This window comes from Tamandua tetradactyla, chromosome 7 (genome assembly GCF_023851605.1).
Source record: "Tamandua tetradactyla isolate mTamTet1 chromosome 7, mTamTet1.pri, whole genome shotgun sequence".
Taxonomy (NCBI): domain Eukaryota; kingdom Metazoa; phylum Chordata; class Mammalia; order Pilosa; family Myrmecophagidae; genus Tamandua; species Tamandua tetradactyla.
The window spans coordinates 118500072-118525382 of record NC_135333.1 but is presented as its reverse complement, the minus strand read 5'-3'; the positions used below and the strand labels follow the sequence as shown (position 1 = coordinate 118525382).

Genomic DNA, 25311 nt, shown 5'->3' with positions numbered 1-25311 from the left:
TTCCAATATGAAAATGTCAGAATGGCCACAGCCCAAATATCACTAAAAAATGGGATAGAAAGATCAAAGGGGTTCGTAAAGTTATAAAGGAGAAGATTGGGTTTAACAAATGAGTATGCTTGCTGAATCATTATATTGATATTTCTTTTAGTCTCAGTATCTTAGAGCAGTTAGAAGTAAAAAAAAAACTTAAAATTCTGGAATGAAACCCATACCAAACTCTGAAACCGATTCTGCAAATAATTGTTGTGATGTGCTTTGAAAATTATTGCTTTTTTGTGTATATATATATATATATATATATATTGTTTTTAATAAATAAAAGAAAAAAGTTGACTGTGATGATAAAAATATTTATTCCTTTTAGCCTCCTATGTTCTGGAGCAGCTAGAAGGAACAATCTGAGATGATGGTATGGTAGTCCATGACAAACTCTGGAAACTGTCTTGTAAATACTTGTTGAGGAGTAAAGTAAACTTTGAAAACTGTTGCTTTTTTTTCCTTTCTTTGCTTTGTATATTTATTATATTATACAATAAAAAAAACTTTTTGAGAAAGCACAATGGTGACATAGAACAGCAGATTTGAAGGGGCAGAAGAAAGGAATAGTGAGCTACAGGACAGTACAACTGAAATTCTATACACAAAAGAATAGATAGGGAAAAGAATGGAAAAATATAAGCAGGGTCTCAGGGAAATGAAGGCATGAAGCAAATTTTTATGCATGTTATGGTGTTGCAGAAGGAAAAGAGAAGGTAGAAGAGGCAGAAAGAATAATGTAGAAAATAACCACTGAAAATTTTCCATTTCTTATGAAAGGCAAAAAATTACAGATCTAAGAAGCACAGCATTCGCTGAAAGAATAGATCCAAATAGACCTACTCCAAGATACTTATTAATCAGACTGACAAATGTTGATGACAAAGAGAAAATTCTGAATGCAGCAAGATAAAAACAATCCATCACATACAAGGGAAGCTTGATAATTCTATGAGCAGATTTTTCAGCATAAATCATGAAGGTAAGACAGTGGTATGATATATTTAAGTTACTGAAAAGAAAAACTGCCAATCAATAATTCTATATCCATCAAAACTATCCTTCAAAAATGGGGAAAAATGAGGGAAAATTTAAAATATTTTCAGACAAATAGACACTGAGAGAGCAGGAATTCATGAACAAAATACCTGCTCTACATGTAGTACTAAAGGGAACACTACAGGCACATAGGAAAAGACAAGAAAGAGGGTGTTTTAATTTAATTTAATTTGAAGCTGCCAGAATGCAATATGCCTGCAATGGCTTGGCTTTTAAAAGGATAATTCATTAAGTTGCAAGTTTACAGTTCAAAGGCCAGGTAAATGTGCAAACTAAGGCAGCCAGAGGATGATACCTTAGCTCAAAAAAAGTGCCTATGGTTTGGGGTTTCTCTCTCAACTGGGAAGCCACATGGCAGCATCTGCTACCAACCTCCTCTTGTTTCATAGGAATTCCTCTAGGGCATTTTCCTTTTGCATCTCCAAAGTTTTCTGGCTGTGTGGATTCTGTTGACTCTAAAGCTTTTTCCAAAATAGTTACCTTCTAAAGGGCTCCAGTAAGCAACCCCACCTTGAATGTGTAGAGAAACTTGCCCATGGAAACTTTACATTCCACAACAGCAGGATATACATTTTTCTCAAGTGCTCATGGATCATGCTCCAGGATAGACCACATGTTGGGTCACAAAGTAAGTCTCAACAAATTTAAAAATATTGAATTTATCCAAAATACTTTCTCAAATAACACTGAATTGAAGTTGGGAATCAATAAAAGGCAGAAGGCCAGAAAATTCACAAATATATGGAGGCTAAACAATACATATTAAACAACCAGTAGGTCAAGGAAAAAATTACAAGAAAAATCAGTAAATATCTTGAGGCAAAGGAAAATGAAAATACAGCATATCAAAACTTATGGGACACACCAAATGTGGGACTCTGAGGGAAATTTATTGCCCTTAATACCCATATTAAAAAAGAAAAAGCAAAAATCAGGAAATAACAGTTCACTCCTAGAGAAAGAACAGGAAACTGAAACCAAAACAAACAGAAGAAAAGAGATAGCAAAGATTAGAGCCAAGATAAGTAAATTTCAGAACATGAAAACAATAAAATCAACAAAACCAGAGGTTGGTTCCTTTGGAAAATCCTTAAAATTAATAGACTGCTAGCTAGGCTGACAAAAAAAAGAGTGAGAGGATAGAAGTAAGCAAAATAAATGTCAAAAGGTACATAACTACTGGTCCTGAGGAAATAAAGGAGATAATGAGAGGACACAAGGGACAGCCATATGCTAATAAATTAGACAATGTAGATGAAATTAACAGCTTCCTAGAAAAGCATGAAAAACCAACATTATCTCAAGAAGAAATACATGACCTCAACAAACCAATCACAAGTAGAGTTCCCAAAAAGTAAACGTCTAGGATGAGATGGCTTCACATTGAACTCTACTAAACATTCGAGATAGATTACACATTTTGTACAAACACTTCAAAAATTTGAGGAAGAGGGAAAGTGACTAAACTCATTCCATGGAGCCAGCATCACCATAATAGCAAAGGCAGACAAAGATAATATAAGAAAAGAAAATTACAGACTAATCTCTTTAATGAATATATGTGCAAAAATCATCAATAAAATATTCACAAACTGAATCCAGCAGCACATTAGAGGAAGTATACATCATGACAAATCAGGATTTATTCCAGATATGCAAGTATGGTTCGACATCTGAAAATCAATTAATGTAAAAGCACATCAATACATCAAAGAGGAAAAACTACATAATCATCTCCATTGATGTAGAAAAGACATTAGAGAAAATACAACATCCTTTTTTTTTTTTCTGAAATGCTTCAGGCTGAGAAGCAGAAGAAAAAATATTTAAAAAGTAAACAAAACCTTAAGAGACATGTGGGACACCATCAAGTATACCAATAATATGCATGATAGAAATCCCAGGAGGAAAAGAAAGAGAGGGGCAGAAGAAAGAGTCAAAATACTCCCAAAAAGAACTTAATTTTTTAGCAAAAAACTTCCCAAATTTAATGAAACACATTCAAGAAGCCCAATAAACAACATCCTTTCTTGATGAAAACACTTCAAAGAATAGAACAGAAGGAAACTGCCTTAACATGGTAAAGGAAAAATAAGGAAAACCCAGGGCAAACATCATACTTAATGGGTAAAAACTTAAAGTTTCCCACTAAGATCAGGAAAAAGACAAGATTGTCACAATCCCCATTATTATTCAACATTCTATTGGAAGGTCTAGCTAGAAAAATTAGGCAAATTAAGAAAATAAAAGGCATCTAAATTGGAAAGGAGCAAATAAGACTTTCATTTTGCAGATGACATGATTCTATATTTAGAAAATCCCCCAAAATCTACAGCAAATAAATAAACAGAGCAAAGTGACAGAGTCCAACATCAACACACAAAACTAAGTAGTGATTCTAAACACTAGCAATGAGCATTCAGAGGAGGAAATCAACAAAAAAAAATCAATTCAATAGCAACAATATAAATCAAATATTTGAGAATATCTAACCAAAGCAAAAGAAGACCTATACACAGAAAATTACAAGAAATTGCCAAAAGCAATCAAAGACCTAAATATGGAAGGACATACTGTGTTCATGGATTGGAAGACTAAATATAGTTAAGATAGCAATTCTACTGAAATTGACTTACAGATTCAATGCAATACCAATAAAAACCCCAACAACATACTTTACAGAAAAATAAAAACCAATAACCAAATTTATTTGGAAGGGCAGGGTACCTGAAATAGCTAAAAAATATCTTAAGAGGGATGAAGCGGTAGGTCTCAACTACCCGAACTTAAAGCACATTACAAACTACAGGGGTCAAATCAGTATGGCACTAACGTAAAGAGAGATACACTGACCAATGGAATCAAACTGAGTTTTCAGAAATAGACCCTGTCTTTTATATACAATTGATCTTTGATAAGTCAGTCAAGCCAGCTCAATTGGACAAAGCAACACTTTTAAGAAATGGTGTTTGGAGAACTGTATATCCATATCCAAATGAATGAAAGTGGATGCCTATCTTACATAAAAAAATTATACAAAAATGACATAAAAATAATTAAAGATCAGGACCTAAGAGCCAAGAATATAAAACTTTTCAAAGAAAATGTGGAAAATAAATTAAAGATCTTGTGATAGTAGTGATTGCCAGATCTTACACCCAAAGTGTAAGCAAGAAAAAAAGAAATAGTTAAATGGGATAGCCTCAAAATTGCACATATTGGTGCATCAATGGAATTTGTCAGAAAAGTAAAAAAAGCAGCCTATTAATGGGAGATAATATTTAGAAAGCACATATAACATTTGGAATATATAAAGAGTACCTACAACTCAACACCATAAAAGACAAAAAAACACACAATTTAAAAAATGGGCAAAAGATATGGACAGACACTTTTCCAAAGATGCACAAAAATTGCACAAAAATACATGAGAAGATGCTCAATTTCACTGGCTATTAGGGAAATGCAAATCAAAACTACAATACCATCTCACACCTACTAGAAGACATTATGAAAAAAAAAACAGAAAATGACAAGTGATGGAGAGAATGTGGAGAAAGGCACACTATTCACCCTAAGGGGGAATGTTGAATGGTGCAACCATTCTGAAGGCTATTCGGCAATTCCTCAGGAAGCTAAGTATAGAATTTCCAAATGATCCAGAAATTCATTACTAGGTAAATATTCAGAGCAAATAAAGGCAGGGCCACAAACAGACACTTGCACATTGATGATAATAGTGGCATTATTCAAGATTGCCAAGGAGTGGAAACAGCGTAAATGTCCATCTAAAGACAACTGCATAAACGTACCATGGTATATACAAACCATGGAATATTATATAGCGGTAAGGAAGAATAAAGGCATGAAGTATGCAACAACATAGATGAACCTAGAGGATATTTTATGTTCAGTGAAATTAGCTAGAATCAAAAGAACAAATGCTATATGTCATCACTAATATAAAGTAACATTAATGAGCAGTGTTGATAGTTACAGTTGAGAACATAGGTTACAAGGAGATTGAAACAGGGTAGAGATCAGGCATTTGATGCTGAAAGTGTTCAGAAGGTTTGAAAAGATTGACTATAAAGATCGAGAAATGTATAGCACAATATTGTAAGTACACTGAACAAAGATAAGTGTGATATAGTTGAAAAAGTTAGGCATCTGTGACATCGGAAGGAAAGATAGAAAATAAAGACTAGGACTTTATAACTTAATGAAACCTAGAGTGATCACTGATGGTGATTAAATATACAAATATGAGAATGTTTTTACTTGAGGGAGAACAAATGAATGTCAACACTGCAAGGTGTTAAAAATGGGATGGTATATGGAAAAAATACAATCAGTGCAAACTAGTCTATTGTTAACAAGAACATTGTAATATGCTTCTAGTAAATGAAACAAAGCTAAGTATCAACAAGAGGGTACATAAGGGAGGGAAATAGAAATATTGGTGTTGGTTTTAGTGTTTCTACTTTGTACTTTATTGTATTTATTGTTATTTTTTAAACTTCTTGTTTTTTTCTTCTTATTCCTCTTTTACAGATGAAACAGAAGTGTCTTCATATAAATTGTGGTGGAGAATGCATAACTATGTGATAATATCAGGAACCATTGGTTGTTTACTTAAGATGGATTGTATGCTCTGTGAATGAAACTTTTAAAAAACAAACAGAAAGATATAAGTTCTGGAGAGAATGTGGATTGTGTATGTACTGTTCCCTATTCAGTGTTTATAAGGAAATTGAATGGTTTAGCCCTTCTGGAGGACAATCTGGTGATTCTGGGGAAGCTAAGCATAAGGCATGCTCCTATAACCCCGTAATTAGGTATATACTTGGAAAACATGGATACTAATGGACATTTGCACACTGATGTTTATGGTGGCAGTATTCACAATTTGCAATAGATGGAAGTGGCCTAAGGGTACATAGACTGACCAACAGAAGGGCAAACTGTGGTGTATACATAACATGGAATATTGAGTGGCTGCAAAACCAAATGAAGTTGTGAGGCATGAATCCTTGAGGATGGTATGTTGAGTGATAAAAGCCAGAAATGAAAGGACAAATATTATAAAGCACCACTAATATTTACTAACTAAAATGTTCAAATGTTGAGAATTAAATTCAAGGGGAAGTCTTATTGTAATTGTTCCTAGAGTGTAAATTCTTACAGCAGTCACAGCAACTGCTGAACTATAATCATTATTTCTAAATTCTGACATGATTTCTGAATTCTCTTTGTGAATAATGAAGTTGGTCCTGGAACTTTGGGTATCTGTCTGACACCTGAGATTGAGAGCTAGAGTTTTGCAGCTATGAAAGTCTGCACTACCCCATACAGCAATTGAAAAAAGCTGAAAAAGAGATCAGCCTTCAATTTAGGGCTATAAATGAAGCAGATCTGTTAAGAACTATATTAAATCAGACTAAAGGGTAAAGGATGATTTTAACTATGTGTTTTTTGTTTTTTGTTTTTATTTATTTATTTATTTATTTGCACGGGTAGGCACTGGGAATCGAACCCAGGTCTCTGGCATGGCAGGCAAGAATTCTGCCTGCTGAGCCACCATGGCCCACCCTTTTGTTTTTTTTTTCTTTTATGATCTGTGATTTTTTTTTTCTCGCATGGCCAGGTACTGAGAATTGAACCCGGGTCTCCAGCATGGCATGTTAACAATGTTTTAAAACTTCAACTTCCATTGGAGACCAAAGGAAGAGATAATTATTTGGTGCAAAATTTATATTATCTGTAGCAAACTATCCAATTTAATTTGTGTGGTCAGCTTATTCAACACCATAAGCACATGGGAACACGAATAATAAGTGAACTCTTGTTGGTTTGTACAGGTTATTGTGATGCCCTAATACATCCCAGAGTAATCTGGGAAGAAATAAAAATGTGTTTGCAAAGTCCCCTTGAGGAACTGAGGAAAAAATGTGGAAATATAAAACTTTCCCACCTGGGGAATTCTGTATACCCTCAGAAGCATTGGGGACTACTAATTTAATAGACCAAGCTCTCAATCTTGGTGCTTGCCCATATGAAATTATGTAAGAAAATACTTATTATTACCTTTGCATATAATTATAATTATGCCTAAGTGTCATGGAGAAGCTCTTTCATTGTTCAGATGTGACCCCTCTCTCAAATCCAACATGGCAGGTAAACTCACTGCCCAGCTTCTCCCTTTACCCCACCATTCCATCCACATGGACTTGACTCCCAGGGGTGAAAATTTCCTTAGCGATGTGGGACTTGATTTCCAGAGAAGAGCCTGGACCTGGAATCATGGGATTGAGAAAGGCTTCTTGACCAAAATGGTGAATAGAAATGAAACAAAATAGAGTTTCCATGGCTGAGAGATTTCAAATAGAGTTGAGAGGTCATTCTGAAGGTTATTCTTATGCATTATATAGCTATCCCTTTTTAGTTTGTAGAGTATTAGAATAGATAAGAGGAAATACCATTTGCTGCACTGTGTTTCAATAGACTCATTCTTAAAGATGATGTTTAACTATATTGTTTTTACAGCATGACCATGTGATTGTGAAAACCTGTGGCTGACAGACCCTTTATCCAGTGTATGGTCAAATGAGTATAAGAAAGGCCATATAATAAATAAATAATAGAAGGGATAAGGGGTCTAAGATGTTTTGAGTGTTATTTTTTCATTTTCATTTTTATTCTCATGTATGTTTTTGGAGAAATAAAAATATTCAAAAATTAACTGTAGTAATGTATGCACAACCATATGATGACCCTGTGAACCATTACATTGTATCATTCAGATGATTATATAGTATGTGAAAATATCTCAAAAAATTGCATTAGAAATGGCAAAAAAATTTAAGTACATTGTAAACATTGTCATAATGTCAAAAAATATTGGAAATAACAGCAAGCTATAGAAATCATAAAAAGAAACAAATGCTATTTCAAGTAAATAAAATAAAATAGCTGAAATAAATAATTATGAGTAGATTTCAGATTTGCAGAAGAAAGGGGCAGTGTGCTTGAAACTGAACAGGAGAAGTTATCCTAATTTAGAACAACATAAAAATTTTGAAATCTATGCAGTATTTGGGGATTGTGAGATTGTATGATGTATCTAATGAATGTGCACTCACCGTCTCAGTAGACGGAAGTTTGAAAAAGCACATTTGAAGTAATAATGATTGAAAATATTTGGTAAAATAACAAATTTCTAAGATGAATAAATATAAAGGAGAAAGTAAACAAATTACAGATATATATAAAGCTAAGTGTATTTTGAAGAGGTATTTTTGGTGAAAGAAGGAGAACAGTTTGTTTAATATCATCCTGCATTTCACATGTGAGCAGTGAGCAAAATAATAAATGTGTGTAGGTATATGTGTGTATGTGACAGAATATATGCATATAAATATCTGTGTATGTGTGTATGTACTCTTGTACTGGAGAAACATTCATTTCTTTATTTATTTTATATAGTCACAAGGCCTGTAAAATATTAAGGAGAGAAAATTTAATGCAGGATTACTAGAGCAGAAAATAAGTAATTCACAGATAGAAGAAGGGGTTAAAGGAGGCAAGGAGTAAAAAACAAATAAACAATCACAGTACCCCTATTCTCAGATAATCACATTGAATTTAAGGATTAGAAGACAAGATAATAATTATATCTCCCTAAATTGGTCTATAGAATCCATGCAGTCTCTATTTAAGTAAAGCTCAGTAAAAAAATTTTTTTAAAAATTTTAAAAGTATAAAAAATAAAAAAGTAAATAAATAGATAAAAAGAAAAGTTCAGTAAGGTTTTTCGTATCCATACACAGCCTATTCTGAAATTTATATGGCAAAAGGCAATAGAACAGCAAAAATAAATTCCAAAAGGAGGAATGAAGTGGGAGGGATCACCCTTCTTTATGCTGAGGCTTATTATATAGCTACAGAAACCAAGGCTGTAGTAAAAAGATGCAAAGAGAAATTAAAAACTGGGAAGAAATATCGCAAATCACATGCTGAAACAAAATATTTGTTTCTAGAATATATAAGAACTCTCAAAACTCACCATTAAAAGAAAAACAATCCCCAGTAAAAATGGACTAATAATACGAGCAGACATTTCAACAAAGAGGATATGCAGAGAGCAAATAAGCTCATGAAAAAATGTTCAATATGATTAGTCATTAGTGAAATGCAAATCTCACCACAATAGATTCACTACACCTCTATTACAATGAGTAAAATAAAAATAGTGATACCACAAAAGGCTGGTGAGCAAGGGCGCAGAGAAACAGTATCACTCATACATACCTGCTGCTGATGAAAAATTATACAGCTAACCTAAGAAAGTAGTTTAGCAGTTTCTTTTACATCTAAAAGTTCCTTTTACATCCTTTTACATCTACCTTTCAACCCAGCAATTGCATTCTTGGGCATAGAACAAATTCTCCCTAAAAGCCTCTGAAATGAAACAAACCTGCAGACGCTTTGATTCAGCTTACTGGACTGTAGAACTGTGATATTTCTATTGTTTAAGCAGTAAGTCTGTGGTAAATTATTACAACAAGGCTAGGAAAACACTACATCATGCATGGATAAATAGGCTGAAGATTCTTTCCTTTAGTGTAACTGGTTGGGATTGCTAAAGAAAAACCACGTAAATTCCAGAGGTGGATGAGTGTGGTTACATAATGATTTCCAAAACTCATTGCCTGTGAACACCTGCACAATGATGTCTGGTCTATGGTTATGTCCACAACAAGATGGAATCCCAAATTACTGAACAATAGTGTGTAGCCATAATCTGAGTCACCGAGTATCCTGATCTGAGCCACTGAGAATCTATGTACATAAGAAAAATTCATTTTGTTTGGGGAGAAACAATGGAGAATAGCATTGTAATTTTAACTGACTAACAATGTCCTGACTGTTACTGTCATTTCTCTACTAATGTTATGTGTTATAACAAAAAAAGTTTGTAAATATATTGATAGAAGCAAATGCAAACCTGTTTCAGATGAGGCACAGGATCAGAAAATATTTTGTAAAGTTAATTTGAAAACTCGAAATAATGCATGCACTATGTAAAACAAACTTCCAGAAAAGGATGTAAAATCTATCTGCACAAAGTAGAAACTCAGTTAAATGACTATAAAAAAGGTGAAGAAAGAAGAAGAGTAATTGAACTTAAATGGAGCATGAAAAGTCACAAGAGGGAAGGTGTTATATTAACAGACCTTATGCAGGGAGTTCCTATTTCTCTGTGAATGATTCAGTGTGGCAGTGTGAGAATGTGAGTATGCTTTTTTTTATCTTATATCAAATGTTGAAGATGTTGATGACAAATAATGGAAGGTACTTGTGAAATTATAACCTAAATGTGCCTTCAATGTAAATGGCTCAGACCACAGCCAGTACTTAAAGACCCAGATATCTTCTTGAATAATGGTCATGCTAATGTGTAAATGAAGAGCTGAGTCCTCCTCAGCTTCAGAAATACTTGTACTCTTAAAATTATTAGTATATCTTGAAATGGCATGAAATTTCAAATTCATATGATGGACATTTCAATCTTTCTTTCTTACCCCAAATAATAACAAAGGAACCAGGAAATATTATTTGAAAAGATAAATAGATATAGAAATGCCTTTCAAAATTTCAAGTCTTTTTAATAAATCTCTTAGCAGACAAGGAATGGGAAGGAATTTTTTAATCTGAAAAAGGGTTTCTGCACAAATTGACAACCAGCACTCTACTTGATGAAAAATGCGGAGTCTGAATTCAAGAAAAAGATGGATGTTCTTACCACTGGAAAGAGTCAGGAAAAATAAATAAAATATGTTTTTAAGGAAGAATTAATCATGATTATTTAATGATGTCATGAAAACAAATTTGAAAAACAAATCGATTTAATTCACCATATTGGGAGATTAAAAATGAAAAATATGTATAAATATGGTTATATGAAATTATGCAGAAGAAGCATTTGAAAAACCCCACATCCATTTCCAATAAAAATTCTCAGCACATGAGAAAAGAAAGAATATTTCCAGATTCTGAAAATTCAAGGTTGTCAGTTGAACTGTTTCCCTCAAGAAGATTTTTCATGTCATAGTTCCCAACCATATTAAAAACCTATTAAGAAATACAACTTCGAAGATAATATTAGTTAGTTAACTTGAGGCAAACTGGACTTGGTGGACCCTAATCCAAAATTGGACAGAGACGGAGAGAGAGAGATGGAAAAGAGGTGGCCATGTGGCAAAGGTAGAAAACGACGTGGATTTTAGGTTAGTCACTGCCAGAACCCTACAGACTTCAGAAGAAGCATGGAAATGTAACCCTTTAATTTCAGTTTACTAGATCCCAGGTTTGTGAGACAATAAATTTCTGTTGTTTTAAACTGCCAGATTGTGGAAATACTTATGGCAGTCCTAGAGAGTTAAGACAGACATCTACAATAAACTATAAGTAATATCACAGTTTAATGAAGTGAAATAGTGAATGCTTCACCCCTAGGGGCAGGATAAGGCAGAGATGTCTGCAAATGCCACTTCTATTCAACATTCTACTAGTGGTTATTGCCCAGCAGTTAAGTCAAAAAAGGAACAAAAGCTTAAATTTACTGGATGGATGAAGATGGTTGTCTTCATTTGCTTTCAACAAGATCTACCATGTAGAAAGTCACATATCTTCCACAAAAAAAATATCAATAGAAGTAACAAGTGGGATTTTAAGTGCTGCAGGAAGAAGTTTCAGATGCAAAATCCAAATGTAATGGTATGTTACCAAAAATATCAATAGTAGGTAAAAATTCAAAACTGTCTCTAAAATATGGAATATTTAGGCCAAAATTTGACAAAAGATGTGAAAGAACTGTACACTGGAAAGTACAAAATTTGCTGACAAAGTCTAGAAAGAGACCTACAAATGGAGGTATATACCAATTTCATGGATCAAAAGACCAAGTATTGCTGATTTCAATTCTACCCAAATCAATCCCTAGGCTCAGTGAAATCCCAACCAAAATGCAAACCTAATTTATATATAAATTGACAAGCTGATTATGACTTAAATGGAAATGCAATAAATCTAGAAAAAACAAATAATATCTAAAAAATAACAAAACTGTATGACCTACACTATCTAATTTTAACATGTACTATAGAGCTATGGTTATTAAGAGAATGTGATCTTTGCATTAATTAGAATCAAGATCAATGGAAAAGAATTGAAATGTCTGAAGTAATCCCTCATATTTACGGTCTCTGACTTTTTATAGAGATGCAAAAAATAATTCATTGGAGAAGGACAGTCTCTTCAACGAATGCTACAGAAGAATTGGATATCCATATTAATAATATGAACTTCTATCATGCACTCTTTACAAAAATGAACACAAATGAATATTGATATTGGGTTAGGCTACAATTTCTTAGCAAAAACAAATAATGCATGATCCATTAATAACTCATGAAAAATAATTCATCAAAATTGAGAAATTTTCTGTTAAAAAGACACTGTTGGATGGTGTGATGGTAGCTCAGTGGCAGAATTCTTGCCTGCCATGCTGGAGACCCAGGTTTGATTCCTGGTGCCTGCCCATGCAAACAACAACAAATAAGACACTGTTTAAGAGAAGGTAAATACATACCACAAAATAGAAAAATATTTGAGAATCACTTATCTGACAAAGGACTTGTGTGAAGACTGCATAAAGAACTATCACAACTTATTAATAAGAAAAAGCAAAACGAAATTATGGAATAGGCAATAATTTAAACAGACACTTCACCAAGGAAAATATATGGCAGGTACACCAAAAGGACTTCAACCTCATTAGTTATTGGTTGTACACAACTAATTAAAATTTCTAGGTGATACTACTACATACCTACTAATGCCCGGGGAGTATAATAACTGATCATTCCAAGGATTTGGACAAATTATACACTCCTACACTGTTTGTGGAAATGTAAATTCATGTAAGTACTTTGAAAAAAACATTTGGCTGTTTTTAACCATTTAAACATATACATTCCAAGACTCAGTCATTCCTCTCCCAAGTACTTATCCAACAGAGATGAAATACATGCTATTTCAAAGATTTTGGCATGAACATTCAGAGCAATTTTATTTATAATTGTCTACGAAATTGAAATGACAAATATCATATGAGAATTTTTCTCAGAAATGAAAAGTAATGAACTGTCAATACAGGCAAAAACATAGATGAATCTCAAAAAAAGTATTCTGAAATAAACCAGATGAAAATAAGTACATTTATATAGATTTCTAGAGAAAGCAAACTAATCTATACTGGCAGAAAAGTGATCCATGCTTAGCTGTAAATTGCAAAATTGGGTGATTTTGCAGGGAAGAGAGATTAAAAGAATCACAAGTAAAATGTTGGTAATGATTGGTATGTTCATTATCTTAATTGTGGTGGTATCTCTAGGGAGTAAAACATATGTTAAATTTTATCAAAATGTGGACTTTAGATCTGTGCAGCTCACTGTATATCAATTATACTTCAATAATGTTAATAATGAAAATCTAAAAAACAATAGATCCAAATGTATAAAACCATAAACCACATACCAAAATAGGCACAGACACATATAAGGACTATTATCTTAAAACACATGTTAAACATATTTATAAGAACAAAGTATAAATGGAATTAAAATAATGTGCTATAATGACATAATTACAGCAGCAAATATCTGAAATAAACTAATCTTAACTATATAATCTCTAAATATAAATTAGTATTTTAATCTGCAATCTACACTTTCAATCTTTAATTTTCACTTTTAGGAATTATTCTCACTTATCTAGGAAAATGTTACTATGAAGATGCTTCTGATAGAATGATTAATAACTGTGTAAAATGAAGAACATTATACATTGAATTCATTGGTAAAATATATGCCAACATCTGTATACAGTTAACTTGTATACAGTTAACAGAAAGGAAGAGAAATTTATACTATGTGATAAATTAAGATGTGTCTAAAGATATGAAATCATATTTTCCCATCCAATTATAAAATATGGTTGAAAATTTTTATTCATTTGTTAGTAATACTTATAACATAGTGGGTGTATTTAGAGAAAAAAAATCTGGATGATTAAGGTCTTCAATATAAGCAATAAGGGACTTCCTGGAAGATGGCGGCTTAGTAAGACGCGCGGATCTTAGTTTCTTCTCCAGGACACCTACTAGGGGAGTAGAAACGATACAGAAAGCACCCAAAGCCACAACAGAGATAAAAAAGATAGCGTACCCCATCCTGGAACGGCTGGCTGGCTGAGAGAAGCAGCTCGGGTGAGATCGCCGAGGCACGCGGGCCTTACCGGGCGGGGTGGCAAGCGGCCGGAGTTACTCCCTTCCCCCTTCCCGGGCCGGCTGGGAGAATTGGAGAGGCAGTCCCCTGAAACCAAGGCGACTGGTGCGCACACCACGCGCAGCCCCCGGACCAACTGAGAGAATTGGATCGGAAACCCCCAGGCCGCGGAGAACGGTGACGGGTGGGGGAGGCCCCTTCCAAACCCGTGACTCCCGGGGAACATGGACTCTCTCGGGCGGGCCGCTGCCGCTGGCGCCCTCCCGCCACGCTTGTTGCCCAGGGCCGACTAGGAAATTCGGACGGGCTCTTTCCCTGGCTGCGACGACCAGCAACCCTCCCTGCGTTCGGACCCTGGGCCGGCTCAAGCCACTTCGGCTAGCGAACCCCCAGGACGGTGAGAGTTTTCCAAAGTTTAAGGTCCCATAGCACCTTTTACTGGTGGGACCCGCAGACAAACGTGTGCCACGAGCGCCACCTACTGGGCAGGATAAGAAAAACAGAACCCAGAGATTTCACAGAAAAATCTTCTAAACTTTTGGATCCAATACCCAGGGAAATCTGTTTAAATGCGCAGATGCCAACAGAAGATAACGGATCATGCTCAAATAATTGAAAATATGGCCCAGTCAAAGGAACAAACCAATAGTTCAAATGAGATACAGGAGCTGAGACAACTAATGCTAAATATACGAACAGAAATGGAAAACCTCTTCAAAAATGAAATCGATAAATTGAGGGAGGACATGAAGAAGACATGGGCTGAACATAAAGAAGAAATAGAAAAACTGAAAAAGCAAATCACAGAACTTATGGAAGTGAAGGACAAAGTAGAAAAGATAGAAAAAACAATGGATACCTACAATGATAGATTCAAAGAGACAGAAGATAGAATTAGTGATTTGGAGGATGGAACATCTGAATTCCAAAAAGAAACAGAAACTATCGGGAAAAGAATGGAAAAATTTGAACAGGGAATCAGGGAACTCAAGGACAATATGAACCGCACAAATATACGTGTTGTGGGTGTCCCAGAAGGAGAAGAGAAGGGAAAAGGAGGAGAAAAACTAATGGAAGAAATTTTCACTGAAAATTTCCCAACTCTTATGAAAGACCTAAAATTACAGATCCAAGAAGTGCAGCGCACCCCAAAGAGATTAGACCCAAATAGGCGTTCTCCAAGACACTTACTAGTTAGAATGTCAGAGGTCAAAGAGAAAGAGAGGATCTTGAAAGCAGCAAGAGAAAAACAATCCATCACATATAAGGGAAACCCAATAAGACTATGTGTAGATTTCTCAGCAGAAACCATGGAGGCTAGAAGACAGTGGGATGATATATTTAAATTACTAAAAGAGAAAAACTGCCAACCAAGACTCCTATATCCAGCAAAATTGTTCTTCAAAAATGAGGGAGAAATTAAAACATTCTCAGACAAAAAGTCACTGAGAGAATTTGTGACCAAGAGATCAGCTCTGCAAGAAATACTAAAGGGAGCACTAGAGTCACATACAAAAAGACAGAAGTGAGAGGTATGGAGAAGAGTGTAGAAAGAAGGAAAGTCAGGTATGATATATATATAATACAAAAGGCAAAATGGCAGAGGAAAATATTATCCAAACAGTAATAACACTAAATGTTAATGGACTGAATTCCCCAATCAAAAGACATAGATTGGCAGAATGGATTAAAAAACAGGATCCTTCTATATGCTGTCTACAGGAAACACATCTTAGACCCAAAGATAAACATAGGTTGAAAGTGAAAGGTTGGGAAAAGATATTTCATGCAAATAACAACCAGAAAAGAGCAGGAGTGGCTATACTAATATCCAACAAGTTAGACTTCAAATGTAAAACAGTTAAAAGAGACAAAGAAGGACACTATATACTAATAAAAGGAACAATTAAACAAGAAGACATAACAATCATAAATATTTATGCACCGAACCAGAATGCCCCAAAATACGTGAGGAATACACTGCAAACACTGAAAAGGGAAATAGACACAAATACCATAATAGTTGGAGACTTCAATTCCCCACTCTCATCAATGGACAGAACATCTAGACAGAGGATCAATAAAGAAATAGAGAATCTGAATATTACTATAAAGGAGCTAGACTTAACAGACATTTATAGGACATTACATCCCACAACAGCAGGATACACCTTTTTCTCAAGTGCTCATGGATCATTCTCAAAGATAGACCATATGCTGGGTCACAAAGCAAGTCTTAACAAATTTAAAAAGATTGAAATCATACACAACACTTTCTCGGATCATAAAGGAATGAAGTTGGAAATCAATAATAGGCAGAATGCCAGAAAATTCACAAATACGTGGAGGCTCAACAACACACTCTTAAACAACGAGTGGGTCAAAGAAGAAATTGCAAGAGAAATTAGTAAATACCTCGAGGCAAATGAAAATGAAAACACAACATATCAAAACTTATGGGATGCAGCAAAGGCAGTGCTAAGAGGGAAATTTATTGCCCTAAATGCCTATATCAGAAAAGAAGAAAAGGCAAAAATTCAGGAATTAACTGTTCAATTGTAAGAACTGGAGAAAGAACAGCAAACTAATCCCAAAGCAAGCAAAAGGAAAGAAATAACAAAGATCAGAGCAGAAATAAATGAAATTGAAAATATGAAAACAGTAGAGAAAATCAATAAGACCAGAAGTTGCTTCTATGAGAAAATCAATAAGATTGATGGGCCCCTATCAAGATTGACAAAAAGAAGAAGAGAGAGGATGCAAATAAATAAGATCAGAAATGGAAGAGGAGACATAACTACTGACCTCACAGAAATAAAGGAGGTAATAACAGGATACTATGAACAACTTTACGCTAATAAATACAACAATTTAGAGGAAATGGACGGGTTCCTGGAAAGACATGAACAACCAACTTTGACTCAAGAAGACATAGATGACCTCAACAAACCAATCACAAGTAAAGAAATTGAATTAGTCATTCAAAAGCTTCCTAAAAAGAAAAGTCCAGGACCAGATGGCTTCACATGTGAATTCTACCAAACGTTCCAGAAAGAATTAGTACCAATTCTCTTCAAACTCTTCAAAAAAATCGAAGTGGAGGGAAAACTACCTAATTCATTCTATGAAGCCAACATCACCCTGATACCAAAACCAGGCAAAGATATTACAAAAAAAGAAAACTACAGACCAATCTCTCTAATGAATACAGATGCAAAAATCCTCAATAAAATTCTAGCAAATCGTATCCAACAACACATTAAAAGAATTATACATTATGACCAAGTAGGATTCATCCCAGGTATGCAAGGATGGTTCAACATAAGAAAATCAATTAATGTAATACACCATATCAACAAATCAAAGCAGAAAAATCACATGATCATCTCAATTGATGCAGAGAAGGCATTTGACAAGATTCAACATCCTTTCCTGCTGAAAACACTTCAAAAGATAGGAATACAAGGGAACTTCCTTAAAATGATAGAGGGAATATATGAAAAACCCACAGCTAATATCATCCTCAATGGGGAAAAATTGAAAACTTTCCCCCTAAGATCAGGAACAAGACAAGGATGTCCACTATCACCACTATTATTCAACATTGTGTTGGAGGTTCTAGCCAGAGCAATTAGACAAGAAAAAGAAATAGAAGGCATCAAAATTGGAAAGGAAGAAGTAAAACTATCACTGTTTGCAGACGATATGATACTATACGTCGAAAACCCGGAAAAATCCACAACAAAACTACTAGAGCTAATAAATGAGTACAGCAGAGTAGCAGGTTACAAGATCAACATTCAAAAATCTGTAGCATTTCTATACAATAGTAATGAACAAGCTGAGGCGGAAATCAAGAAACGAATCCCATTTACAATTGCAACTAAAAGAATAAAATACCTAGGAATAAATTTAACTAAAGAGACAAAAAACCTATATAAAGAAAACTACAAAAAACTGTTAAAAGAAATCACAGAAGACCTAAATAGATGGAAGGGCATACCGTGTTCATGGATTGGAAGACTAAATATAGTTAAGATGTCAATCCTACCTAAATTGATTTACAGATTCAATGCAATACCAATCAAAATCCCAACAACTTATTTTTCAGAAATAGAAAAACCAATAAGCAAATTTATCTGGAAGGGCAGGGTGCCCCGAACTGCTAAAAACATCTTGAGGAAAAAAAACGAAGCTGGAGGTCTCGCGCTGCCTGACTTTAAGGCATATTATGAAGCCACAGTGGTCAAAACAGCATGGTATTGGTATAAAGATAGATATATCGACCAATGGAATCGAATAGAGTGCTCAGATATAGACCCTCTCATCTATGGACATTTGATCTTTGATAAAGCAGTCAAGCCAACTCACCTGGGACAGAGCAGTCTCTTCAATAAATGGTGCCTAGAGAACTGGATATCCATATGCAAAAGAATGAAAGAAGACCCATCTCTCACACCCTATACAAAAGTTAACTCAAAATGGATCAAAGATCTAAACATTAGGTCTAAGACCATAAAACAGTTAGAGGAAAATGTTGGGAGATATCTTATGGATCTTACAACTGGAGGCGGTTTTATGGACCTTAAACCTAAAGCAAGAGCACTGAAGAAGGAAATAAATAAATGGGAGTTCCTCAAAATTAAACACTTTTGTGCATCAAAGAACTTCATCAAGAAAGTAGAAAGACAGCCTTCACAATGGGAGACAATATTTGGAAATGATATATCAGATAAAGGTCTAGTATCCAGAATTTATAAAGAGATTGTTCATCTCAACAACAAAAAGACAGCCAACCCAATTACAAAATGGGAAAAAGACTTGAACAGACACCTCTCAGAAGAGGAAATACGGATGGCCAAGAGGCACATGAAGAGATGCTCAATGTCCCTGGCTATTAGAGAAATGCAAATCAAAACCACAATGAGATATCATCTCACACCCACCAGAATGGCCATTATCAACAAAACAGAAAATGACAAGTGCTGGAGAGGATGCGGAGAAAGAGGCACACTTATCCACTGTTGGTGGGAATGTCAAAGGGTGCAACCACTGTGGAAAACAGTTTGGCGGTTCCTCAAAAAGCTGAATATAGAATTGCCATAGGACCCAGCAATACCATTGCTAGGTATCTACTCAAAGGACTTAAGGGCAAAGACACAAACGGACATTTGCACACCAATGTTTATAGCAGAATTATTTACAATTGCAAAGAGATGGAAACAGCCAAAATCTCCATCAACAGAAGAGTGGCTAAACAAACTGTGGTATATACATACGATGGAATAGTATGCAGCTTTAAGACAAGATAAACTTATGAAGCATGTAATAACATGGATGGACCTAGAGAATATTATGCTGAGTGAATCCAGCCAAAAACTAAAGGACAAATACTGTATGGTCCCACTGATGTGAACGGACATTCGAGAATAAACTTGAAATATGTCATTGGTAACAGAGTTCAGCAGGAGTTAGAAACAGGGTAAGACAATGGGTAATTGAAGCTGAAGGGATACAGACTGTGCAACAGGACTAGATACAAAAACTCAAAAATGGACAGCACAATAATACCTAATTGTAAAGTAATCATGTTAAAACACTGAATGAAGCTGCATCTGAGCTATAGGTTTTTGTTTTGTTTTGTTTTGTTTTATTTTGATTTTACTATTATTACTTTTATTTTTTTCTCTATATTAACATTCTGTATCTTTTTCAGTTATGTTGCTAGTTCTTCTAAACCAATGCAAATGTACTAAGAAATGATGATCATGCATCTATGTGATGATGTTAAGAATTAATGATTGCATATGTAGAATGGTATGATCTCTAAATGTTGGGTTAATTTCTTTTTTTCCGTTAATTAAAAAAAAAAGAGAGAGAGAAGGGATAATTGGAGCTGAAGGGATACAGACTGTACAACGGGACTGGATATAAAAACTCAGAAATGGACAGCACAATACTACCCAATTGTAATGCAATTATGTTAAAACACTGAATGAAGCTGCATGTGAGGTATAGGTTTTTTGTTTTTGTTTTTTTTGTTTTTTTTTCTTTCTATTATTGTTTTAATTCTTATTCTGTTGTCTTTTTATTTCTTTTTCTAAATCGATGCAAATGTACTAAGAAATGATGAATATGCAACTATGTGATGTTATTAAGAATTACTGATTGTACATGTAGATTGGAATGATTTCTAATTGTTTTGTTAATTCTTTTTTTAATTAATAAAAAAATATATAAGCAATAGTTTCATATGAACATATAAACTTTTTCTTCGGCTTTTATAAATGAAAATAGCCCAATGGGAAAATTTTAAATAATATATTAATGGACTATATTCATGTAATAAAGTATTTTAATCTGGCAAATGTTTTTAGTAGATGCAAAAGTTTTAGAGTATGAACTGTGTAATTTAATATTGTCCTCCTGACCTGTCTAGTGCTGATGTATTATCACCTGTCTCCAAGGACACAGTCCCCACTGAAGTCTGTTACCTGTTGTTAGTTTATGAAAACTGTTATCTGTTGTTGGCTTTTTTTTTTTTGCCAAATTGCATTACTCAGAAAGTTCATTAATGATTTTTGAATGTGTGTCACCAAGGGAAATTTCATTCATTTACCAGCATATCCAGCTATTTAAACAAAGTAATGCTCTAAACTGTAAAGCACTTCCTTCTGTCCTGGTTATTTAGAATATTATCACTTCTACCAGTGGATAGAGTTCCTGAAATTCCTGTCTTTAGTGTATTTTATTTGGTTTTCAATAATGGAGGGAGTACTAATATATTGGGGGCTTATAATAGCATTAACCCTATTATCACATTGTCTGTCAGATTCATTGAGGATTACAATTACAGCAGGCTCTATGCATTCCCAGATATGTCAATAAAGGTGAGGATTTAAATGTATTGATCAAAATACTACTTTCAACATTACATTATTAATATTGCCATATTTAACCAACCAAAAGAAATTCTGTCTTACCCACAGAAGAGTAACTATGATGAAGTTTTTCTCTTTGATTACAATTCCCTTTACAGGATTTGGTAATATTTTGCTCTTGAGGAGAAAATGTATTTCAGCAATAATATTTATGTTTTGGAATGCATCCAACAGATAGTTCTGAAATGTCAATTTTAAGAATTTCCCTTGTATAGATAACTGTCAGTATCTAAGAGGATTTTATGCATAAGAGACAAATGTGCAACTAACAATATAAGAAATGCCACTGAACTATGGCCATATATTCAACCTCAAATTTAAATTAATAATTTATAATTAATTAATATTTTCTAAGTATAGAATTCTATATGCATAACATCATCACCCCCAAAATGGATTATATATCAAATGAAGAAGATGAATCTTCTCAAAGATCTCTCTCTTCATTCGAACAGTTGATTGAACGTGGGTATACACAGATATCTGTCTTACTTTACAGTTTGTTAACTTTTATTGTGCAATAAGTTGTAATATCTTGGAGAGGAGAGATATATCTTGAGTATTGAATACCGCTTCAACTTTAAATTCTGAGTAAGGTTTCTGAGTGATGTGTGCATTAAAGAGATATTAGGAGAAAGATGGAAGGAAGTAGGAGATCAGCAAAAAATTAAAAAAAAATTTCAACATCTTGACTTGATATAAATTATGGAGAGTTGTTGAATGAGAAACCAAAATCTCCTGGGGGGTTTTAACTTGCAAGTAAGCTACGGGTCTCAATAAATGCTTCTTCCCTATTCTGGTAACTCGGCGAAATACAAAAATAAACACAGCCAAGTCAGCCCTCTCAGTAAGAAGAGAGCACTGTAAGTTAAATAAGAAAGTAAAATTGCTCATAGTCAAATAAACTGAGTACAATAAAGAAATTATTCTATACATTGTCATGAGAAAATCCCAAACATTGAGATAATGATTAAGTATTGGAAACACAGGAATCCCTTCTGGTATAAGTAATGGTTGACCAGAGAAATATCAGTGGTGCAACTTAAACACAGAATCAACAAATTATTAAGTTCTGAAATAAATCTGCTTTTATTAGGCAAAAATGGTATCATGAAGAAAAAGTAATTCATTTTACTGGAAATTCAAAGGAAAGAGAAGCATCTCTTTTGCTAGAAATAAAGATTATATGCATATTCAAAAAAAGACATACCTATTAGAGAAAAAAGGTGGATCATGCAACGTGAGGAAAAGAGATTAGGGAGGATAAGGGGAAGTGAACACAAATCTAAAAACCGATGAACAAACGAATGTTTTGTATCAGAGATTTATTTTCTGCTTAGAGTATGTATACTGAGTCAAGCCAATCTGTTATTTATTAGCATTGTTTTAAACAGTGCAAAGTGTCAAAAATACATGAAATCATTGGTTGAACTTTATTAATTTAATTTGTGAATAAGGAATAATTCTTGAAAGCCAACGGGCATTATTGCTAGCCAAAAAATGATACCTAACCGGAGGTGAATCTTTAAGCAAAACCCTAAGCAGAGAATGTAAGTAAAATGTAAATTTTTAAAATGTAATGGGGAATACAATAATGAATATGTTGAATTTTAGAACAGAATAATCTAAAAATCTTTCCAAATATCACATGCAGATCGGACAGAAGTCAGCAGTCAGTGATGAGAAACGGTACAGTAACAACATTCATTCTTCTGGGACTCACTGATGACCCTCAGCTGCAGGTTCTGATTTTTATATTTCTATTTCTCACCTACATTTTGAGTGTAGCTGGAAACCTGACCATCATCACACTCACCTATGTGGATTCCCATCTTAAAACACCCATGTACTTTTTCTTACAAAATTTCTCCTTCATAGAAATCTCCTACACATCTGCGTGTATTCCTAAATACCTGTACAACATAGCAACAGGTGACAAGGCCATTACCTATAATGCTTGTGTCATCCAAGTGTTTTTTATTGACCTTTTTGCAATAACAGAATTTTTTCTCCTTGCTGCCATGTCCTATGACCGCTATGTGGCCATCTGCAAACCCCTGCATTATGTGACCATCATGAGCAAAAGAGTCTGCAGGAGTCTCATCATCTGTTGTTGGGCATCTGGTTTGTGTATAATAATCCCACCACTTAATCTGTTTTTAAAACTGGAATTTTGTGACTCTAACGTCATTGACCATTTTGCCTGTGATGCCTTTCCTCTAGTGAAAATCGCATGCTCAGACACATGGTTCCTGGAACACACAGTTACAATCTGTGCTGTACTGACCCTGATTCTGACTCTCACTTGTGTAGTTCTGTCCTATGCTTACATCATCAGGACAACTTTTAGGTTCCCCTCTGTCCAGCAAAGGAAGAAAGCCTTTTCGACCTGTTCTTCCCACATGATTGTGGTTTCCATCACCTATGGCACGTGCATTTTCATCTATATGAATCCTACAGCAAAGGAAGAAGTGACCATTAATAAAGCGGTTTCAGTGCTCATTTCTTCTATTTCACCTGCATTGAACCCCTTTATTTATACCCTGAGGAACACACAAGTTAAGAAAGCCTTCAAGGATTTAATCAAAAGAATAAAATTGCTTTCGGCTAAGTAAAGGAAATGGTATGTAAAGACACACTTCAAATGAAAGATTTATTTTATCATTTAGAGTATGGACATTTTCATTTGTTGTTTATAAATGTTTTTCTGCTTTAATGAGCAATAATAGAATATAATTAATTTTCTCAACACTTATTTAAACGAGCTTCATTTGAACAGTTTCAAGCCAATTCTGTATGCTTATTTTTCATAAAAATAGCTGGTAACGTTTTGTATCTCACTGAGAAAACATTTAAGTATAATTCTTAAAAAAACTTTTGGAATGAAATTAACTACATAGTATTATATTTTTAGTATAATGAAAGTCGTTACTATGATCAAGAAATTATAGGGTAAAAACCCTTGCAGCACTGTTCATATATGGATACAAAGATATCCAAATGCATGCAATAAGAGTTATTTTATGTAAAAACTCTATAAAGAATGAGTTATGGCTAATGTAAAAACACAAACAACATTTCAGAAAGCGAGAATGGCACTTACAATATTGAGAAACTGTAGGATTAATGTAACCTCAAAAGACTACTACAAACACATTGAAATGTTGGATAAATTTTAATAAAGATTCTTTTGAAACTGGAAGCACTGCTAAGTTGTAAATAAGTAGTAGAAATAAACATGCAGCCTAAAGCACAGCAATAAGCTATAAAAAGACTTGTGGATGCTCAGGAGAGCGTACCCTGGAGGATGGGAGCAGGAGGTTGCATTACGGATCCCAGGGACTTAGGCGCAGCATCCAGAGTCAATGTGGTGGGTGCCCTTGGAATGACACAGTAGAATAAAGTCAGAACTGTCCAATCATTGCACACTCAAAGTCTGAATTAGAAAATCATGCACATTTCCAGAGATACATTTTTTCTGGATAATACTGACTGCCTTTTATTAGGTGCCCTTGATATCCTGTTCCCTCATTTAACACAAATTAAGCCTTTTCAGTCCCAGTTCCCGCATAATAAATCTAATTATACACAAAGAATTTGGAAACTAACACCAATATAATTCCTTAGAAATTGTTATATACATCTAATTAAAGAACTATTGGCCTGGAAGTAACGAAATAAAGTCACTTCATTATAAATTATTTGGAGCATTGAAACAACTGTATTCAAAAGGAATTCTGTTATCTGAAATGTAATTGTTATTTATCAAATTGTTAGCTAGATCAGAAAGAGGACCTTATGTTTGTTAATGAATGTGAAAACAAAAAATTAATAACAAACTCAAAACATAGCGTATTAATCACAAAAAATTTAAAAATTTAATGAAATCAATATGCAGGTTTTGGAAATTAGTGAATATTAGT

At 34.1% G+C, this 25311-nt stretch overlaps 1 protein-coding gene and 1 pseudogene across 1 annotated transcript; both read left to right on the top strand.

Annotated features, from left to right (window-relative positions):
• The window catches only part of LOC143690615 (52 kDa repressor of the inhibitor of the protein kinase pseudogene), a 427237-nt pseudogene that overhangs the window by 36389 nt on the left and 365537 nt on the right, over positions 1-25311 (top strand).
• LOC143642483 (olfactory receptor 6C2-like) lies at positions 23068-24003 on the top strand. The gene has a single exon (XM_077110946.1). It carries the CDS (start codon positions 23068-23070, stop codon positions 24001-24003), a length of 936 nt encoding a protein of 311 aa, XP_076967061.1.

What these genes read in the sequence shown, in the direction of transcription:
- LOC143642483 (XM_077110946.1), top strand. Translation starts at nt 23,068, where the DNA reads ATGAGAAACGGTACAGTAACAACATTCATTCTTCTGGGACTCACTGAT.